This window comes from Halichoeres trimaculatus, unplaced genomic scaffold (assembly GCF_033239565.1).
Source record: "Halichoeres trimaculatus isolate MK-OKI-2021-1 unplaced genomic scaffold, fHalTri1.1 fHalTri1_scaffold_3, whole genome shotgun sequence".
NCBI classification, from domain to species: domain Eukaryota; kingdom Metazoa; phylum Chordata; class Actinopteri; order Labriformes; family Labridae; genus Halichoeres; species Halichoeres trimaculatus.
In genome coordinates, this window is record NW_027437181.1 from 24541162 (window position 1) to 24563730 (window position 22569).

The 22569-nt window shown below is 41.5% G+C and overlaps 1 protein-coding gene across 3 annotated transcripts in view; it reads right to left on the bottom strand.

Moving 5' to 3' along the window:
* Window positions 1-22569, bottom strand: part of LOC141787447 (talin-2) — a 113952-nt gene that overhangs the window by 13456 nt on the left and 77927 nt on the right. For all 3 annotated transcript variants that reach the window (XM_074665828.1, XM_074665829.1, XM_074665831.1), the window contains exons 20-45: window positions 22413-22547; window positions 21956-22115; window positions 18596-18762; window positions 15422-15550; window positions 14714-14827; window positions 14310-14423; window positions 13703-13837; window positions 13317-13445; window positions 13062-13164; window positions 12078-12286; window positions 10266-10385; window positions 9545-9742; window positions 9269-9408; window positions 8739-8832; window positions 8387-8476; window positions 8125-8247; window positions 7841-7984; window positions 7257-7418; window positions 6927-7067; window positions 6644-6825; window positions 5368-5500; window positions 3295-3396; window positions 2776-2946; window positions 2520-2666; window positions 881-982; window positions 179-298 (exon numbers count right to left, since the gene is read on the bottom strand). In XM_074665828.1, the coding sequence (XP_074521929.1) occupies window positions 179-298; window positions 881-982; window positions 2520-2666; window positions 2776-2946; window positions 3295-3396; window positions 5368-5500; window positions 6644-6825; window positions 6927-7067; window positions 7257-7418; window positions 7841-7984; window positions 8125-8247; window positions 8387-8476; window positions 8739-8832; window positions 9269-9408; window positions 9545-9742; window positions 10266-10385; window positions 12078-12286; window positions 13062-13164; window positions 13317-13445; window positions 13703-13837; window positions 14310-14423; window positions 14714-14827; window positions 15422-15550; window positions 18596-18762; window positions 21956-22115; window positions 22413-22547 (3564 nt within the window). The remainder of the gene's footprint in view (window positions 1-178; window positions 299-880; window positions 983-2519; window positions 2667-2775; window positions 2947-3294; window positions 3397-5367; window positions 5501-6643; window positions 6826-6926; window positions 7068-7256; window positions 7419-7840; window positions 7985-8124; window positions 8248-8386; window positions 8477-8738; window positions 8833-9268; window positions 9409-9544; window positions 9743-10265; window positions 10386-12077; window positions 12287-13061; window positions 13165-13316; window positions 13446-13702; window positions 13838-14309; window positions 14424-14713; window positions 14828-15421; window positions 15551-18595; window positions 18763-21955; window positions 22116-22412; window positions 22548-22569) is intronic.

Below are 22569 nucleotides of genomic sequence, written 5' to 3' on the forward strand. Positions count from 1 at the left end.
AAAATATAACTCTCAAAAGTTTTTAAAGACTGTTAAATTTATACCACAACACATTTCTGTTCAAGTGTCACATTTCACACAAATGCAGCTATGGGTGCTCCTCATTAAAGTTAAATTCACACTGAATTTTCATTGGGTGAAACTCTCCGTCTCTAAGTGACACCCAGGTCATCCTCACCTCCTCTGGCTCAGCTGTGTGAGCAGCCAGGCGTCCCTGAACGGCCAGCTGGCTGTAGTCCACTGTCACCTGAGAGGCGAGTGCTCCCAGATCGTCTGGACATGTCACTGATTTAGTCATCTGAGGGAGAAACACACACCGACTATCAGTCAAAACATTCCCCCATAACTCCAGACCCCCCCTCCTTAACAAACTGTGCACAGATGGGATGCCTGTGCAATACCATGATGCTTCATGAACACAAAATTATACTTTGAGTCATCAAACAGTAGATGCTCTAGATGAGAACAGATTTGTGGTGTGTTAAATCAAATGGATGATTGTGTTTCTTACATGAAAACATACAGAAAAGATCTTTCCTGTTCTATATGACTTAAGTATTTGCAGAAACCTAAATGTTGCTCATAAAATATGAATTCAAGCTGTACTTGTTCTTTTTAATCTTGTAATCACAGTCCACAGGCCTGGGTTGTTGGGTTTTTTAAGCAGTTACTCCTTATCTTCCCTCATCATCATTCAATCATGCTTTTTGTAGAGCATTAAATGTGAAGGAGCCAAACTGAAATAGATCATTTTATAATGCATTTCACGTTCAAGGTTAAATCCAATCATCAACAAATTCAACCAACGCATCAATACACTCAGAAATCACTGTCACATTTCTAAAACAATATATAAGATACTTTTATTTTGAAGGCTTACCATTTCCTGAGCCGTGACAGCGATCGCCTTGGAATATTTTACCATACTGGTCTGGTAGTCCACAAATGAGCCCTCGGGTTCTGGAGGTGTACCTTCGTCTAGCTGCACACACACACACACACACACACACACACACACAAACACAGCGTTAATAGAGTACAGCCGTGTTTATTTCAGGTGCGATTAATTTATCCTGCACTAAATAAACAAGCATCTTCAAACACGGAGACAATGAATCATTTGCCTCTTTATTTACTGCGACAGATAATCTGATCTACCTTTTAATTAAAATAATTCCACCAGGTGTGCAGCCATTACATCATCCGCCAACCAGCGTTAATCTAATTTTATATTTAAATAAACACAGACTGAAAGATAAACACTCATTTTAAATTATGGACTGGTTTCACTCTGTAATTACAGTTTTTAAATAGGATCAGCTACAAACACGCTGCAGTGCATACTTTATGTTTCTGGAGTAAAGCTGTGAAGACGAGAGATGATACCACATGTGGTCATAGTGGTGCTGAACTCAATCCTAAAAATCTCAAGTACATGTTGGTGATAAACTCATTGGACCAGATGACTTTAAGTCCTCTGCTGAAACTCCAGCTGAGTGACCATTATTTTGTCAGGTTATGGAGGAGTGTCTCCTTTTAATCAGCTGCTGACATGCACAAGACAAAACACACACACACACACACACACACTGCCTCATCATGCAGACCCCGAGTGAACCCCTTCCTTCATTATTCATGGCATGCTGCACCAAGCTGAAGCTGAGATGTTGTTTTCTTCTGGTGACCCGCACCTGAGGCACTTTCTCAGCCCTGCGGTGGATCTCACTCAGGAAGGCGAGGAAGGAGGTAATTAGCTGATGATATTCTGTCTGTACCAGAGACAAAATGGGCTTTTTCTGCCTTCACACCATATGTGTTTGCCAATAGTGGAAGTGCTAATTGGAGAGCCGGTCTACGCTTCCGAGCAGCTGTTTTCATAAGCTAATTTTTATCTTGTGCTACGGATTATAATTTGTATTCATATGCTAATCAATGACTTTTCGAGGTGCTTTGAGACACAAAGGTTGTAACCGAGATGTTCTACATAGCAACAAGGAAACAAAGGTTAATACAAAACGACAAAAAGGGCATTTTAATGAGGGCCGATTTTCATAGTAACTCTGGAATAAACTGAGGAAACTTACTTTCCTGCCAGCTACCTTCTCACCCATTTATTTCACCAGTTTTTCAGCAGTTTTAACTCTTTCTTACGCAGCATTTGGCAAGTCAAGATAGTATATAGTACTGCGCCACAATTTTGCCAACCTATTAATAAAATAATAATGTGTTTTGAAGAAACAACAACTTTTCCAGGCTGCACACAATAATAGGTTCATGCATCTTCGAAAAGGAAAAATGAGGCCTATTCCAGGAGCCTCTGAGCTTTTTCCTCCACCAAACAAACGGTGGGGGAAAAGATGGAGGAGATTAGTGTCTGTAAAAGTCTTATTGAAGGAACAACAGGGTATGTTTGTTGAATCAACCAATCACAATATTGGCTTATGAAGAGTTTACAGCTTGTATTCTAATCACTGGTGTTTACACAGAGGAGTAAACACACAATGCCCGGCAGCACTCACCTTGGCCATGGCCTCTGCAATCGACTCCACCATTCCTCCAACCATCCCCACCTCACTGGCAGCCTCGTTCAGAGTGACCATGATATCATCGACCGCCTCCTTCATGAGCTGGGCTGCCTCAGCAATGGCATCATGGGTATGGGACGCCTGTGGGGTGTGAGGTGGAGATAAAGCAGACATTAAATAAGAGCTGGATGCTCATAGAGAAAGATAGATAATCCTTTTGGCTGAGTATAAAGTCAAACTTGAGTTCTACCTTTGGATTTCCTCCACCCTCCTTGGCAGCATAAAGCATCTGCAGAGCAGACTCAGCCAGGGTCTTAGTCTGGTCTAAGAAAGTCATCTGCTGCTGGTGGTCGCTCAGCTTGGAGGTCACACCCACAGAGGCTGTGATCAAAGGCTCAAAGTAGCCGGCCAGCTGGGTCACCTGAGAGGAGTAGGTTAGAAGAGTGTAGAGGTAGCTTCAGCCAATGCTCTATCAACAGTAAGTCAACAATAACAACCAAAAATGAGTGTTTGAGGAAGTAGGCCTATGCTTTCTTGCAATTCAGTTCATGACAATTTTCAATCAGGAAAGAAATCATTATCTTCAAGTTTCCACATGACTTTTAACATAGATTTCAGTGCTGTGAAAAGTATCACAGTTCTAATTTTGTCTGAAAAACTTGACACCCAACATGGGAAAATGTGTTATTGTGACTCATTAAAAAGTAGAACCTTGCTGCTTTGCAGTAACAGTATTTAAGTGAAGTAATTAGCTCCCTGCTCCTTATACCTTGTGTCCTAGTTGGGAAGCCTCGCCTCTGGCTGCAGTGGAAACAGGGTCAATTAAGTGGCCAATTTCCTGAACAGTGGACGTCAGCTGCTCCTGAAGTGCCTGAAGAGAGGAAAAAAAAAGAAATTAGTTTTTATCTTTTTTTTAAAGAAGAAGAAAGAGGTGCATTTAAATAAGTCAGCTAGATGGGGAAGCTAAATGGGGAATTTTTTGCCCCAAGCCCATCCGCCTTTTCCTACGTTAGCTTCAACTTTTTTATGATTCAGCTTAATGCGTCTGAGAGCCTGATGCCTGCTTCACACAGGAGGTATGTTGGCTGTGTGTTAGCTGCATGAGATGCTGCTTTCAAAACTGGTCTCTCTTACAAATGTGACCCAAAACAAGGCCATAAGCTAATCATAAGCTAATAATAATCTAATACCAAGAGGTCTGCATTCTCAGGATCAATTCTGTCTGGGAATGGATGAAGAGGCGTGTAATCTAATGGAAATTGAAATCAATACACATAAATAAAGCACATACATTCATCACCCTTCACGTAACGGGCTGTTTGTGTGTGCAGACACACAGACACACATGTGACAGGGAGGAAGTGATATATCCTCCTTTACCTCGTGTTATTTAATCTATAAAATCATGTACCTCAATACATCTTGACTGTTTGAGTGCATTCCTGTTTTTCACCATAGACTGTAAAAAAATAGACGTCATCTTGCTCGGCTTGAAGTGAGGTCACCACAAAAACTGCTCCCCCTGGTGACTGGCTGTAATATAGGTAAAAAAAAATCTGGCTCTCCAGTCATTCCAGATGGGCTGTGGTCAAACTTAAAAAAATTAGTACACCTTGTAGAAACGTTTCCTATGTCTGATTGTTGTGGTGATTTGAAGATATTATTTGGCTGCCTTGTATTCAAGTCCTCTTATTTCTGAAGAGTTTCGTTTTCATTAGTTATACGAGGTTAAAAATTAGGTTTTACATCACGTTTTACAATGACTTACAGCTGCCGTTCTTGTGTATATTCTGGGTGGATCGTAAAACATGTCGGGAGGTAGAGTCAAGAAGTGATTAGAAACCGGAAAGAAAAAAATAATAATTTTGTCACTCAGCTCCACTCAGATTCTCCCAGAATCCCTCACAGTCTCTACTGCGCAGACTCTGGCTTTACAACTGCTTCAATGGCTACGGGTATTTTGGCTTCAAAACCGTAAAATAGTAAATGGAGGAGCCACGCTGTCCACTCTATATACAGTCTATGGTCTTTCACATCAGGAGGTGTTTCAAGTGTCGTACAGATGTCAGGGGTTGGTCTTGCTTTCTTTAAAAACAGATGCTTAATTAACAGAAAGACACCAGCTGAGAAGAAGGAGGGGAAGACAAGTGGAGGCACAGAAAAGGAGACAGCACAAGAGGACACCTTTTTTTTTTAACCCATTTTTCGAAAAATTAAGTTTTCTTACAGCTGAATTCCTGTACCCAGAAACTTTTCTGGGCACAACTTTGAAATACATTCTGTGTAAACACAGACAGTCTCTCCACAGAAAGAACTGATTGGCAATTGATTTCAACATTCAGTGAATACTACCACAATATATTTTCAATAGATAAGCAAGCCTTCTATTCTCTTGGTTTTCAGCTCCTGAGATAGACTTGAGGCAGTTGTGAGCCTTTTCTTTTCACACTGGTTGTCTCAAATGTTAACATGAATGTTGAAATTAAAATCAAGCTTTTCTGCTGTTGTTCCCCAGCAAATGTAATTCTTGTGTGAAAGGGGCTGAAACTGCTCTGTACCCAGTTCTACATGTGGGATATCAAATAACTCTGGCACACAGTCCCCATGTCCCTCTGACTGTATCACTCAGAGTTGACAGAAACCTTATTTATGACCAATACTTGATACTTGAAACAGACAAAATAAGAGACACAAGGACCAGAAAAAGACAAAAACAACTATGCAACTGACAAAATCAAATAAGTAAATAAGAGATCAGGATGAATAACAAAAGAAGTATGGATAAATAAATAACGAGAAATGCAAAAAGAGAAAGGTAGCCGTAGTTGTCTGTGGAAAATACCTCCAGTGAGATGTCATCCCTGCTGGGTAAGCTCTGGCTGACTGCTGCCAGAGAGGCCTGCTCAATGTCCCGGATACATTTGTTGATGTTATCAATCGAGGAGTCGCACTCTCGCTGGCCCGGGGCCTTGTCCCTGAGAATGAAATGAGAACAGGAAAAGTAAAGAAAGAGAGAGCAATAAAAATTGTCAGAAACAGAAATGAAAGGATGACGAATAGGGTGCAAACAGGACATAGAAAGCAATACGGAAAGGAAGAAAAGAAAGACGGTAGAAGACAGGGTGAGAGGAAATATAACCAACACTTATTAAAACACAGACAGCTTCCAGGATGTCTCGTTTTTTTCCTCCGGCTGCCTCATCTCATTGCTGCTCAGCTCACATCTGCTGGATGTGGCCTGCAGGGCCTCGTCTGCACAGGGAGATCAAGCTGGGCAGCCAAATTAGCTTTGAAGCCTCTGAGTGGTCTGGGGCAGCGGCCACACGGGCCAAATGAGGTTAGTTAAACATCCATTTCCATGCACAGTGGCTCACGGAGAGTAAAACTAAAATGAAACCTCATCTTTGGGTGTGATGACACTGACGATGTTATAAGGTTGGCTTTTAGAGGGTGGCAATAGTTCCTATGTGTTCTTTGGCAAGGTGGTCCATCACTGCCATTAAAGGCCCACGCCAAACTCACAAAACCCAATTTGCAGTCTCAGAGGAGGGCTGGATGAGGGCAGGGCAAGTGAACGGGATGCTCAGCTGGCTGCCTGTGAATGCTAACGCGCAGATGTTCTGAGCTGAGAAGAAACATTAAAATTCAGTGGGTCTGACACCAGGAATTAGTTCCTCTAGGCATCGGTTTTGTTCTGATCAAGGTCAGGTACAAAAGGTGTGAAAAAGAAGATTAAAAATTTAAGCTGTGGAGGTATAAGAACAAGCATTTGTCTTGCCATGGTACAGGAGTCGGGCATCCTTTCTCAAGGGCGCTGCATTAGTCTTGCAGGCATTTTAAAAGAGCAATTACACAGATAAATGGGAAAGCTTTATTCTGAGTTTTCTGACCCGAGTTTCACCTGACATAATCTGTTTTGTGTGCTCAGGAGTGATTACATCTCTGGAAGGAAACAGAGGATGCTCTGGTAACTTTGTTTGGTGCCGTTTGTTGACTTTTCAACAGTCAGGCTGGCTGTTTCCTCCTGTTAACAATCTTATTGCAAGACCTAGTTAAAAGATAGTCATAGTTCTATCCCTTCATATTCATCAGACCTGGAAAGATTTCTGCTCACTGACCTGATGGCTGTGATGAGACTCTTGATGGAGTCAGACACTGTGCGAGAATGACCGGCCAGGACAGACCAGGTGGGCGGGTCTTTGGGGTTGATGACCAATGAGCGTGCAGTCTTGAGCAGGTAGGTGGAGCTGTCGAGCATGGAGCGTGCTGATTGGAGGATGGGCTCCTGTGCTGCAGAGCCCTATAAAAAAATAAATAAATAAAACAACATGTTTACAAAAAAGGGAAAAAATGAGAATGAAACCCTGATATGAAGCACTATAAATGTTTAAGTCCCCATACCTCATTGCTGATTTGAGCTGGGATGCTGGCAAACTCAGGGTTGGAAGCGAATGTTGTCAGGTTTTCCACAGCCTCGATCAGGGGAGCAGTGGCGACTCTGCACTTGTTTCTGTTCTCATCAGAGAAATCACCATCCAAAGCCTTGAAGTTGAAGGAAAGAGAGAAAGGTGAGTCTAACGAGACTAGATCCCTTCATGTTTTTGGAAAACATTTTGGGAGAAAACATGAATCAAGTCTAAACAAGATGTTTATTTGGTGGAGGAATCATCAAAACATTTACAGAGCAAATTACAGGCAAATAACAGTGGGCTGCCAGGTAAGGAACCCTACCTTTATAGTCTTCACCAAGTTGGCTGTGCTGTTAGCCACCTCCTTGGCAGACTGAACGAAGTGCCTCTTTGCGACTGGGTTGGTTGTCTTGGAGGAAGCCAGGCGGCAAGCGTTGCACAGTGCAGAGGTGTGCTTAGCAACAATCGTGGCTGCAGAGAGAACCTGAACGACAGGAAAGACAAAGCGCTAAATGAGTGACTCATATTTTATCTTTGAGAAAAGCTCATTTGAAAACAAAAATCCAATCAGTCAGCTTTTGTATGATGTTCGGCTGCTGGAGGGTAGTTTATTATGATATAACACATCTCTCCTTGAGTGTCTGGTGAGCTGGAGACTGACTTATCCAGGAGTCTTTGGGGAGGTTTATTACAGGCTGCGTCACAAAAAATGTCACTGAAGAAAGTAAAGGTGATAAATGGATTGGTATTGGACTTTTAGAGGTACCCATACTGTTTGAATGGGATTCAAGGCTATATTTATGAAAACCCCCCAAAAATGGAATGATAACAATGAATGCAATAAATAACCAAATAAAATAGTTCAGGTTAAAAAGTGAGATGCATTTAGATCGTCTTGTAACAAACCTGGGATGGACTACTGTCTGGGTCGACTAGATTCTGACAGGCCATCTGGATCGCCTGGTTTGCTTTGGCAAACTGAATGGGATCCACCAAGCCCTGGTGCCCAGCCTGACTGTTGGGATCAGACACACCCACCAGGTAGGATGCCTGCAGGAAAAAACACGCCCTCATCAAGAAATGCCAGTATCAACTATTACATTCCCGTGCATTGATACTCTGAACAATAATGGAAATAAATACACAGAATAGCTTTTCCATCATGAGACTTGTTTTCCTCAATTCTCTACCTGTCCTGCAGCCTCAGTGAGGCCACATAAGGCTTTTGAGGCTGATCCCACACAGTCTCCAAACGCCGGCACATCCCCAGTCTTGCAGTTCTGAGAAATACCTGCCATGGACTCTCCCAGGACCTGGACGAGACAATGGAGCCAGCCAGCAAGACAAAGAGAGGAGAATGAGAGTAGTGCTTAGCATGCTAAGCTGTGTGTGTATGTGTGTGTGTGTGTGTGTGTGTGTGTGACCACCACGCTGCCTGATTTGAGGACCTACCTTGGAGTTCTCCATCACGCTCTCAATGCAGTCGAAGTAGGAGAGGTCGCTGACAGGCTCGTTGGGATTGTCCAGCATTCCTCTGACAGCCTGAGAGAGGAGCAAGCAGTTTCATTCTTTATTCTTGTGTCTTTTAATTTCCCCTTTTTTAACTTTAAAATCTAAATGATTGTTTTCTTCATTCAAACCCCTCTTCAAAACTCAAATGTGAATTAACTTGTACAAAATAATGTAATTGCTTTGACTGTTTTGCCTCTATAGCCACTTTTAATTTGACCCTGCTTTGCTTTTTTCTGCATATAACACTCTCTGTAACTAACCTTTTTCTTGAGTTGTACAAAGCTTTGCTTACCTCCAGCTCTCTCAGCGCATTGTCACATTCCTTCTGGCCTGGAGCCTGCTGTGTGCACAGTGTGATCAGCTGGTTAATGCTGTCAGTCACTGCTCTGAAACACAGAAACACACAAGAGGAGAAATGTCACACCCACTCATCCTCCAAGATGTTTGCTGTAAGTGTTTGTGAACATCTTGGTTTTGATACAGCTGAGCACATTTATTCAACATCAATTTAAAAGCTTCTGGGGGCGTACTTTAATGCTTTTATTTTCAAGCCTGAGCAATTGAACAGCAACATTTTTTCCTTTCAAAAATGTAATGAAAAAAAAATGATTCTCTGCTTTAAGTTTTCTGAACAACAAGTTGCTTGTTTCAGTTCAATTAAGGACTGATTCATTACTCTGTAGCTCTCATCAGAAGCATTTTGATGGCAAGGTGATAATAACAAGAGATGAGCAGAAAAAAACTGGTGCAAAAATAATTTATTCATATGAGCTAACCATCTCTTAGTGAGTGTATTTGATTGCATGTGTTGAGTTGAGTTACCTTGCTGCAGCAGCAAGGAGGTTCTTGGCATTTGCAGCGGCAGGATCCACAGACAGACTCTTAGCCGCCAGCAGCAGTTTGCTCGAAGCCATGGAGATGTTCTTCAGGTTACCGATCACCTGCACCTGGTCATCCTTTTTCTACAATGACACAGAATCAGAGTATTCTAGTATAAATTAACCCTGGATCAGCTGTGAAAAGGTGTGGTGTCTTGTACACATGCAGCTCTCTCACAGAAAAGTGAAGTATGATGTTCTTATGCAATCAAAGACCAACCTGAGTGTGGCCAGCCATCTCAATTCCTGCATCCAGGAACTCATCAAAGTCTTGGCTGAACTTCCCAGAGGCCACAGCCAGCTGGCTGCTGGAGCCTCTGGATGCATGGACCACCTCCCCTGCTGACTGGTTCAAGTCTGCTGCAGTTTGATTCAGCTCACTTTGGGCCTCCTGGAAAGACTTTGAGGCTGGGGGGATCTGAATGGAGGGCACAGAGGGGTTAGAGAGATGTGTAACGGAGGATAACTTTTTCACATGTTAGACGAAACATGCTCAAAGCTGGTTGATTTCTGACTTTGCATGAGAGCTCAGTGATTAAAGACAAAGATTATAATAAACTAAGTCCATGCTTTGATGCTGCAGCAGAGTAATGAAATTCAATAACGATTTTCAAAATCTATAATTAGAAGATTTGAGCTTCACCAAGCAAAGCTAAAATATTAATGTGCAAAAGTGTTCAACTGAACTCTATGAATCGTCCAAACTTTCGAAAGAGAATTACTGAATTGTGAAATTGGAGTGCACTTGTGAAAAACTCTAAAAGAAAAATCATTAAACTCCCCTATTCTCAAACTGATTCTGACATTTCTCATCACTTCACTATTGCCTGAAACTTTCCCATCTTGATTTAATCACAAGTTCTTTTACTCATACTTTCAAGGAGAAAAACACAGCATGCCAATTTTACTTGTTGAGCTGTGATGAGTCACACCAAACTCACAGTTTCAATCAGCAGCTTCTTGCTGGCCTCTCCGATGCTCTTGAGAGCCATATCCACGTCCTTCTGGCCAGGTAGACAGTTGACGCAGTTATTGAGGGAGTGAGACACAGCCTTGGCCACCTGGAGCAAGCAGCATGTTCACAGTTAGCTGAGCTAACCAGGCAAAGCAAGACAACTACATTTTATATGCCAATGAGTAAATGGCATCACCAATGTAATAATAACAATAATAATCTATTTTATTTATGAAGCACTTTTCTAGACACTCAAAGACACTTTACAGAGAATAAAAACATCATATAAAACAACACACAACCATAAAAACTTAAATGAAAAAAGCGTGTTTCATTTAAAGACAATCACACGTTGAAAGTATTTCTGGAAAAGGTGCTTTTTGGTGAAAGTTTTAAAAGTGGACAAGTTTTGGCAGTCTAGATGTTAAGTAGTAAGGCACCCTAGAGGGTGAGGGAATCGACAGAGAAAGCTCTGTCCCCCCAGGTTCTGTGCTTGGAGGTAAAGGAGAGGAGGTGGGCCTCAGAGGATCTGAGGTCACGGGAGGGGGTGTAGTGCTGGAGCAAGCTGGAGAGGTAGGGGTGATGTGGTCTCGGGAGTGGGAGTGGGTGAGGAGGTGGGCCGTGGAGTTCTGGGTGTATTGCAGTTTATTGAGTTATTTGGGAGGAAGGCCATAGAAAATGCTATTGCAGTAACCAAGTCTGGAACTGATTGATTGATCATTTGTCTTGTGTTGTGCTACACTACAAAACAAGGCTGTTTTATCAAATGGCCAAAAGGGAAAGCACATGTCAACAAGAGAGGGGCATTAAGCAGGGTAAACAAGGTCTCTAACCTAAGGTAACAATTACAAAATTTTTTGAAGATAAAAAAATATATGCACACATATCTATCTATCTATCTATCTATCTATCTATCTATCTATCTATCTATCTATCTATCTATCTATCTATGCACACACACACACACACACACACACACACACACACACACACACACACACACACACACACACACACACACATATATATATATATATATATATATATTCTAGATAAAGAAAAAAACATGTTTCCCAGCTTTTCAGAAGAGAACATGCCACTTGGACAAACTGAAATACATGAATAGTACAGTCTGTAAATATGTCACCATGTTTACGATAGAAGCCCCTTGCTACTTTTGACATCTGTTCTTTTTCATGTATTAATTACTACATCTACATTTTTTATTTGGCTCTTAATGAAAAAACAACTAGCCTTATATGACGTCAAGAGACAGAAGTAACAAAGCACATTTCTCTGAATTAAACAAGGACCACTGTAAATTTCAGATTGTTTTCAGTCCTTAAATGTCAGGTTACTTGGTAAAAAAAAAAGGACAGGGTTTTACAGTCAGCTCCATGAATCCTTAAACTCTCAGTTTTTGTCGAGAAGACTCACCAAGATCTCCCAGCTGAAATACTTTTTAAATACCTTATGAATTAAATATACAACTGTATTAATAAAACATTAATGGAACACAAACACAAGCTGTATGTGTTGAGACAAGATCTACAAAACATTTCCTTAACAGAGCTGTTTGAGCACTATCATGGCGGGGTCAGCTGTGCTCAGGGGTTGGATGCTGCAGAGCTGTCTTTGCATTGACATTTGATGATATTAGCTCTAAGGGACTGCTGTATTATTCTGACAGACGGATAAGCTGATCCTCCAGCCTACAGTACCAGAAAGCCACAGTCGTGCTAAAGGGATAAACATGATGAATTGATTCCAGACCCCGAGCAACCCTGAGCCATCTCACCTGTGCCAGCCTCTGCTGGCTCTCAGCGTCTCCAGGGGAAACCAGAGCCTCTTTGGCCTCATGAATGAGCAGCGCTGAGCCCTCCATTACATCACGGGCTGAGTCCAGCATGGCGGCGGCAGCCTTAGGGTCTGTGGTGGAGGCAGCCACGCCACGGGCTGCCTGGGCCAGTGTTTTCAGAGCCTGAGCAGTCTCCCTGGCTGCTATACCTGCACACAGGTTACAGGTGAAGCAGAGTTCAGATGAGACAGAAACAGTTTGGAAAGTACCTCACAGCTGTCATGTAGGATTTATGTGTTAATGGCATGAATAATTTATTAAATTACCAAACCTGAAATCTGACATCCAGCGAGCGGAGGATAATTAATAATGTTTGTGAAGTGTTTCCTCTGCCCTTATACAAATAACAGCACAGTCAAACTAATTTGGATTTACAAGAGTGTGTGGAATTTAGTCGTTTTATAAACAGAAGGTGTTTCAGGACATTTCAGGTCAAAAAGAGGAATTTCCATTCAGGAAAATGTTAATCTAATAGAGGGTTCTGGAGGTCACATGTTGAACAGGTTATCAGCAAGAATCAGTTTTTCACTATTTTAAAACTCTTACTTATCTTGTTGACTGCATCACACAAAGAAGCGTATTTAAAAGAAAGAAGCCAAGAGCAATAACAGATCAGAGCTCATGTAAATTACATTTTGGAACTATTTTTTAGGTTATTTGATTTCGTAAATCAGATTCTGAGTAAATTAAATACTTTAAGGAGTCACAGAAAAACAAGAGGATGATGCTTTTGTTAGAAAAGTGTTTCAGAAACTACAAATTCAGCCCGCATTATCAAAGATTGAGGTTTTTTTTATTGAAACTCATCACTGCTCACTTGGGTTGGATTTGTAATTTCACAGACCTGAGAAGCAGGTATAGTGGCAGAAGAAGAAAGGCAGTTCTGAAACATGAAACAGATTTTGTAGGTATCAGCAGTGTTACCTGTGTAGTGTTCATTTCCTTGTGCAGCGCATGTGAGCAGCTGAGCCATGGAGGATCCCACTGCCTTTGAAGTGCTGCCCAGGTCCTGTGCACACTTCTCCAGCTAGAGGAGAAAAACGATGGGATTAGTCAGATCAAAACCCATTAGACCATACTTCATGCGGAAGTCAATATCTTTTGTATTTCTTCATCAGCTCAATGCAGCTTCCATTTTCCATGTTGGAGTTGGTAAAATAAACACTGAGTCAGTCTTACTGATTCTCCAGGTAGAGGTTTTAGTTGGGTGTTAGCAGCCGCCAGTTTGGCATCTTGCAGCTCGCTTCTCAGGGTCTGGATGGCGGTGAGAGCTGAGTCAATCTCCATCGGCCCACAGGCTTCATGTGCCTAGAAAAAAAAGCCTGCTGTAATTAACGGGATCATGGCATATGTTCTTAAAGTAAAGATCCTTACACATGAACTTATTTTGTTGTCAGTTTCTGTTAGTCATAAATTAAAACAGATGCTATAACAATAATCTTGTGCAGTGTATACTTATACATGGTTAAAACAGGTGCAGTTTCTGTCTTGTGTTTTTGCATTCACTTTGCATGTGAAGTACAGTGACCTCAGCCATATACTGCACACGGGTGCACGTGCTCTACCTTCTGTGCAGACGTCCTGAGCTCAGCCAGGCAGGTGGCCAGGTTCTTGGCACACTGACCCAGTTGCATGGCTGCAGCCTGATCTGTCACCGTGGGAACAGATGACTTGGCTGAGGTCACCATCTTACTACCGGGCTGCAAAAAGAGAAGAAGCACTGTTCAGGAAATATTGAATTAAACATAAAAACATTTTCCCTCTGAGCACTGAGGCCAAAAAATAAGTGCTGCTCTGAGGAACAAAGAGGAAAAAAGGTTAAGTTATGTGACTGTATTTGTTTGGACCCTACATTCTTATATCCTCTCTTAAAGCACCACTGAGGCCTTAAACACATAATCCCCCACCACACCACTGTTTCTTTAAATGCCTTCTTTTATCAAAAAGAGGTTACAGCCTATTTTCAAAGGATCCCCTCATGGCAGAAACACTATTTATACTTTGTTCAGCCTGGTTCCCGATGTAGGACTGAAGCTACTCTTTTTGAGCACAGGAGCATTGAGTTGTTACAATATGAACAGCTTGGTGTGTGTGTGTGTGTGTGTGTGTGTGTGTGTGTGTGTGTGTGTGTGTGTGTGTGTGTGTGTGTGTGTGTGTGTGTGTGTAATGCACCTGTAGGAAGTTCTGGCTGGCGATGATGAGAGCCAGTTGTGCACTAAGGTCCTCTGGTTTGGCCTGACTGCCGCGCACTCCCTGTACAAGTTGTGGGATGTGGTCTGCCACTGCCTATAAAAACCAAAAACACTCACCATAAATACAGATAAATGGCTCATTCATTCATTCATTCATTCATTCATTCATTCATTCATTCATTCATTCATTCATTCAATCATTAACTTAGGGCCTTAATAAATCAAACTTAATGAAAATAAACTGAGTATTTACATGAAATATTTGGATGCACAAAAACAATGATGCTTAATGAGGACATGAATGAAAACTCTTAAGTAAACCACTCTAAATAACACTGAAGAAACAAGAATGAGGAAACTTAGCAAATAAGTATTGATGCTTACTTTGCAGCTCTGAACCAACTGCTGGTGAGCTGCCGTGTTCTTGTTGGAGGCAGCAGCATTTTGAGCAGCAGCGATGGTTTGCGTGGCTGCAGCCGCAGCTTGCTTGGCAGCATTCTGGTGAAAGTTAAGACACTTAAACATCCACACTTACAGCAAACCCATCCCTTCTTTGGAGTCTAAACTTCGTATTTCACTAACGAAGTAACAGATATGTCCTGATATTTCTACGCAAGGGTTTGTGGTTCCTTCGGCTTATGCATTTTCTACCCAAACAACGAGAAGCCAAAGCCTTTTTGTTCATGCAGGCTTTGTGAGACACTTGAAAACCAGTAAAATATTGAGTTTAAAACATGAATACAAGCGCAGATAAGGCTTTTCACCTTGATTTCACAACAGTCATATTATGACAGAGTAAAAACATCTCTAATGAAGTGCTCATAATTATAACTGTTTATAAGCCCACAGTGTAAAATCTGTGTGTTTCTGCAGTAAAATTTGCCCTATGAGTCATGTTCAGCTGACAAGTCCAGAAAATATCTTATTTCAAGACATTAAAAGATAAAAATGATGCCTGAATTTCTTACTTTGAGTTACAAAAACCTGCCAGTGGGCTGAAAAATTTGTTTGTTAAGTTTTTTAAATCTGAAATGTGTCATAATTCAAGATACAAACAATTAAATCATTCTTATCTCATTGGTCGCCACTGACCTCCAGTCTGTTGATCAGCTTCTTCTTGATGGCATTTTGAGCAGCAGCGTTAGTAGCCACACGCAGCCCCTCAGCAGCCTCCCTTAGTCTCTGCTGCTGGTCCTCATTCTCCGGGTATGCTGCCGCTCCCTGAGAAAACACACACGTACACCAGCAAATAAACAACAGGTGGGTAAGATAAGATAACAGCTGTTAAACTGTGATCCCACATAACCTGTGCACAATATTTCCGCACCGAGTAACTTTTTGAGCTGCAGACACAACACAACAGAGAGACATCACCGCTTTCAAGTCATTTTTAAAATTTCCATCAGAGCACACAGGCCTTTTAGGATGACGCAGACTTCACTGCTGCTCTTAAACTGAGTTTCAACTTCCTTCAGACAATTAGTTCTTTGTCAGAGGCTGGATTACGAAAAAATGAATGAAATACTTCAGGAACATATTTTCAAGTACATTTCTAAATCCAGCAGGGTGAAATGACTGGTTTCTGGAGAGGGTGATTCAGCTCAGCCACTCTGTGTGTGTGTGTGTGTGTGTGTGTGTGTGTGTGTGTGTGTGTGTGTGTGGGTGTGTGTGTGTCATGCTGTTGGAGCCAGAGCTAAGCCTGCTGCCATTAGGTTAATTACTTGGGAACTTAGTAGCTTCACCTGCAGCTGCACAGAGAGGTGAGTGTATGTGCTACTGAAAATCCATGTCATTACATTAATGTTTAACCTCGGATGCAGCTGGCAGAGGTCATCCAGGATGCAGGTATCAATTTGTACCATACACACAAGTGTCCAAACTTTCATTTCAACATGTTTTGTGTTCTTTTGGAGAATTTTTTTTTTTTTGCATCATTTGCCACAACATTAATCACAGCAAAATGTTGTTAGTGACCAGCTTCAAATGATCGTCGCTGAGTGTAACAGCTGTCATCTGCCTGCTGGCAACTGCTGACACCATTTAAATTTAACAGCCAATTTGCATAATTATCAAAAAAGTGCTGATTTCCACAGGAAGTAACAAGATATCGCATGCAAACACTCAAAAAGTGGAGCTAGCCTTCAAGACAAAATATGCTCCTTAAAGAAGTGCAACAATAAGTGTCTGAGTCGAATCATTACCTCACGTGGGAATAAAATATCACCATAAATACAGTTTGCTTAAAAACTTTCCTACAAGATCTAAATTAATCAGTTACCAGGGAAACTGCTGGCTGAGGTCTGAGCCTCCTTCGACACAGATAAACATTAAGTACAGCTGTGATGGTGGTGAGTCGGGCATCAAACTCCTCTGTCCAACCAGCTGGAGGGCGTTGTTTAATATCCGCGCTGGAAGTGGAGTGTTATTAATATCAGTGTGTGATTCAGCAGACAGATAATGAGAGGGATGCAGAGAGATAGCAGATGAATGGAAGGATGGCAAAGCTAAAGCTGCCCCTCAGCAGCGTGGGAAGAAGAGTCTGAAGTTCTCTTTAATCATGTTACACTACAAACTCTTGAATATGAGAGCAGGATTAATCTCAATATTTCAATGTTCAAATCTATAACTTTGTTCTTATTTCCTAACTCTGGATGAAATTTGTAAATGCTGTTGGTGATGCCTGTAAATGCACCTTGTGCACACTGCTTGGTTAAACAGGAAGTGTGGAAATAAATCATCTTATGATGAATTAAATTTTCCATTATGATGTTTAAACTGAAAATTCAGCTCCTTTTTATTAACTCATCCAATAACAGCTCAAAGCAGCAACATGGAGAAAAAAAACTCAATTAACTTTATTTGTGTACATTTCAGATTAAAGAGAGGAGAATGATGGTCAAAAGCAAACAAACCAACACACAGTATCTCATGTTTAATGAGGGAGCTGTAAACCTACATCACACCAATCAGACGGAACATTACGACCCCTGACAGGTGAAGCAAACAGCACTGTTTATTTCTCTACAATGCCGCCTGTTAGTAGTCAGGGTTTGTGAGGCAGCAAGTGTCCGTTTTGTCCTTGAGGCTGATGTGCTGGAAGCGGGAAAAATAGGCGAAAGCGACTCTGACAAGGACCAAACAACAGAGCATCTCTAAAACTGCAGCTCGTTTGAGATGTTCCTCGTCTGCTGGAGTCAGCAAGGAAGGAGAAAAGGTGAACCAATGAGAGGGTCGAGGTTGGCCAAAGCTGGGCTGGCCTGTGTGGTCTGATCTGACAGAAGAGCTACTGCAGCCAAAAGTGCTGAAAGGTTAAATCTGGTTTTGATAGAAAGGTGTCAGAACACACTGCATCAGGGGTTTTTAGATCCATAACATAAATGAATGAATGGTGTAGAGTAAAAAGTCAGGGTGAGAGCGGAGGTGCTGAGTCAGACACAAAATGCAGCTGCTGCACAGATCAGTAATTCATACCACGAACACAAAGTGGTCTAACAAACTGTCACTTAAGACTTTTTAGTTGTCTACTCATAAAGGGTAACTCTTTAAAGAATCCACCAAACTGTAAACACATAAATTCAGCGACAATGGATCAAATATGTCATCTCAAGATGAAAGGCTTAAAATAGCTGCTCGGAGAGACAGATGATAAAGTTTGCAGATGGCAACTTTTACAAAAACAGCAACCAAAACCTCATACAAGTCAGCCTTTCCATCATGGCAACAGCCATCTTTTGGATCCTGTTGGAAGTGAATCATTTACGTCCTGAAAATACTCTGATGTTGCATAAAGCCCATTATTCCTTCAAAGAACAGTAAAATAACACAACATTAAACCCCATTCAGAAACCAACCTCAGGAATATTTTAGTGGAAGATCTGCCGATGTCATATTTTATTTAAAAAAAGTTTTTAAAGGTCATTTCTATGAATAGAATAATACTTCTACAAACAAAACCGAGTACAATGACTTTCCTAACTTTGCTTTCAGCACATGCACGCACACACGGCAGCTCTTTTTGGGCTTCTTCATCCTCCTCTGCTTCACTGAAAAGGTCACACAGGATGTTCAGGGGTATAAATTCCACCCTGTAGACTCTCATCTGGTCTCAAGAAAATGCCACAACTCTGAATTTAACTTCTCATGACTTTTTGGGGGTCAGCAATTGAACAGTATGGGAAGAAAAGCTGATTTTTTTTTAGTGTATTTCACTTAAGTATAGCCGCTATGACAGAATAATCACACTTTATATACCCGGGCTCTTCTTACCTTTGCTGCCTCCACCATCCTTGCGGTAGCATCAGCCAGCAATTTAGCAGCCGCCAGCAACTTTTTAGAGTTGTCGACATCCACCTCAGCTTCAGCGTCTGACCTCATGGCGTTCACCAAGTCTGAGGTGGCCTGAGCCAACACCCGAGCCTGACGGACCATCTCTCCTGAGAGAACAGAGCAGAGGTCAGGGGATGGTCGTGAAGGAGATGGGGCAGTGGATCAATAGGCAAAGTATGAAGTGTGCTAAGACAGTTAACCTGTACCGACAGAGCTGCATAACGTCATTTTTTGGCCATCTTTTAATTTACTTTTATGAACAGTGAACTCAATCTTTTTTTACTACTACTCCTGGGAGAAAGGTCAAATGACCTTGATAACGACCCACTTTTGGGGGGACTAGAGATTTTAGTACAGGACATGAAAAGACTTTAAATCTTAGTGAAGGATGTGAAAACTTAGACACACTGCATTGAATTTTAATTTAACACCACTTAATTAGTTTCAAAATAAGACATTTGAAGTTGGTAACATGACTAATGGTGTGATTATTCATACTGTGATTATCTAAACCAGGGGTGGCCAACCTGCGGCTCGTGAGCTGCATGTGGCTCTTTGCATTCCGGTGTGTGGCTCTTTGATCCATTCATAAAAATATCTATAAATATATTGATATAGGTAGTGGTTTGACGATCAATCTAAAATATTCATATGTTGATGCCAAAGTTGGGATCAGTATTGGTCAAGACTTGGTTGATGACCTTAATACTTAAGTTTCAGTTTCTCTTCTCTACATGTGCTCCTATCAATCGCTCATAGATAGATAGATAGATAGATAGATAGATAGATAGATAGATAGATAGATAGATAGATGGCTCCAGTACAAATTGATACACACTTACAAACCCACTCAATCTTGCTTTGAAAATCGGAAATGTATCAATTTTCATTTAATGTCATTTTGTTTAAGTATGAGAGGAAGTGTGTTTGTTAGGCCACACGTGTGATGTGGCTTTTTGTAGTACCATGGTAATTTTTGTGGCTCTTGATCTCTGACTGGTTGGCCACCCTTGATCTACACTCATTAATGTTGGCACTCTAAGATAAAAGAGAACATAAAAAATACAAACATGCTCCCCTCTGTTTTAAATTCTGTGCACAGTTGTACTTGTCAGCGTTATCAGATGTGCAAAATATTCTAACACCTGCATATGACTTGTGAAGAATGAGAAATGATGTTAATGCTTCTCGAGCCCTGGTGCATCTGAGTCCCTTGGAAAATATTTTCCTCTTATCAGAATAATGAGGGAAGACAAAAGAGTTAGTCGTCTTCGTTCTGAGTGTGGAGAAAAACGGCGCACCACAAAAGCAGCCTGGCACTAAGCTTCTATAATTCATGTGGATGTATCAGACGATCTGCCAACACTGCACTACAGAGGGATTGACTCAGTTTTTCTTCACTTTTTCTACCTGACTGCCAGGTTTGACTTCACCTGACATTTTTGACACCGGTTCAAAGGCGACATTCTCCAACAGGCTGCATGTATTCAGGCCTCGTCAAAGCAAACAGAGATTGTAACGTTTCTATGGAGCCAATAAATCCAGCTAAACTGAGCGCAGGGCCGGGGCTTTCTCTGTGCATCTCTTTCTATCAATCCCACTCTCTCTGCTGTCAGACTTATAAACATCACTGTCGGGGTTTTGCTGACACCAGTCCGTTCAAACCAAACATCATGGCTCAGTCTCTGAGGAGAAGACAGGGTGACGTGAGATATACAACACATCTACTGAGAGACTTCAAACAGTAAAGCTGTGGGAGGTAAGCTAAGGTGCTAAGCTCAGGGGGAGCACAGAGGGAAACAGTTGCACTGTTTAACAGTCATTACATTTAGGTCAAAATTAAACAAGATCAGATGGCATCTAAGAGAAACTGCTGCAATCAAAAACCAAGAGATATCTGAAGTTATTCACTCAATATTTTTAGTTTTAAAGGTCCTATATTATGCAAACATCACTTTAAGTCTTTTAGTGAAATTTGTGGGTCTTTGGCTTTCCTCCCAGCCCACAAAATGTGATATTTAATGACAAAACCTGTACTTAGTAGTGCTTGTGAATGTAAAATCCTGACATAAAACAAGCTGTTTGGATTTTGGGGATTTGCCGACGTCAGCGATTTCCTTTTTTGACCAATCAGGAGCAAGTCTGACCTGATTGGTCCACCGTAGCAGATGCCCCCCGAACCCCCTTCCCGTCCATTCCCCTCACTGCTGCTGGAGAGAAATCTCTCCAGCAGCAAGAAGGACAATGCCAAAGTTGAAGAGCCATCACTGCTTTGTTTTAGGCTGTAAACAGCCACATAGTTCCATGCACAAGCTTCCCATCTCGGAAGAAGACAAGACTAAGTGGCTAAAGTTCATTAATGAGGGACCCTGGAAATGTGAGTACTTTAAATGCTGTGTGCAGTGGAGCAGATGTAAGAGCTTTTCCTCAGTGCCCCCCCTGTCTCTGTGTTAGCTTCAGGATGCTAACTTTAGCTGCAGTTAGTCTGTTGTTTTAGCCTGTAATGTTACGGTAAACGAGCTTCGCTGTTTTCTAAACATTGTGCACTCAGAGCTTGTGGCACCGCTCTCAGTGACACAGAAGAGCGGGGTGGTATCAGCGGTGGCTCATTTACATATGAAGGTCACGCCCACTAAATCAGAGCGTTCTGAACAGAGGGGCTATGAGAGCCTGGAAACAATGCTGCTGTGCTTGATTTATTGGCTTTTTGGACCAAATCATGCTACTACCATTTCATGAAGACATCAATGATCCATACTAATCTGCTGAAAAGGAGCATAATATGGGACCTTTAAATAGGCACATTATCCCAAAGCACACAGACTATTTTGATTCTTAGGGTTCAGGTAACAACTCCAATGAAACTAAGATTGTTCAGCCAGCTAAAGCTAGCATGTCATCTTTACTAGTTAAAAAATGACTATAACAAGCAATACAGTCAAGTTTAAGAGCTTAAATAAGATGATTAATTATTGATTGTTAATAAATCAATTCTAAGAGAAGGTGATGCTACTGATTTTGCAGACATTGAGATATAAATAGGTATTGGTTTAACAAAAATCTTCAACCTGCTGAAGACTTGTAATGCACAAAGATGTACCCTTAAGGTGATCATGTATGAATCAAACACTTGTTGACATGTATGCCATGCATTTTGGCTTTTACTTGTTTTTTTATCAAAGAATTTACTGAGAGAAAAGACAGGAAAAAGAAAGAGAAAAGAAAGAAAAAAGAAAGAAAAATCTCTCATCACGGCAGGATGTATTTCCATCTGTAAACAACAACCTCTTTTATTCTCACCTGCGTCTCCCATGGAGCTAAAGATGCTCTCTGTGACCGTCATGATGGTGTCTGTGGCCTGGTCATAGCGCCCGATAGGCTCTCCTCTGGAGGTGTACTGACGCACGTGCTGCAGGAGATCTCCCAGAGCCTGACTCACCACACTGGCTGCAGCACTCACCTTCAGAACGGGAGACTCACGTCATTAACTTTAGTTTTAATCTGTATTATTCCCTGCTTCTTATTTCACCAGACTGGTAAGAGCCACACTGGACTCATTATCTTCAATGCTCCTTAAGCCAAGTGTTAGTACATGAACAGAACATCCGGTGTGGTTTAAATGAAAAGCTTGTGAATCAGTACTGGAGGAATTAGTCGAACTATTTGGAGCTAATTAGTTTCTTTTCTGGGTCGAACTTGTGATATACTTTTATCTTTTAATGCAATGGAGTTCAGTGCACATATATACGGAGCTGACCTGTTTGAGGAGCTCGCCATCCTCTGTGGCTGAGAGACAGGCCTGCACGCAGCTTTCCACTGAGCGATCCACTAGTTTTCCAGCTTCTATTAACTGCTCCTGGCAAACCGGTGAACTGATGGTGGGACTCACCACCTAGAACATGAGAAAGACAAAT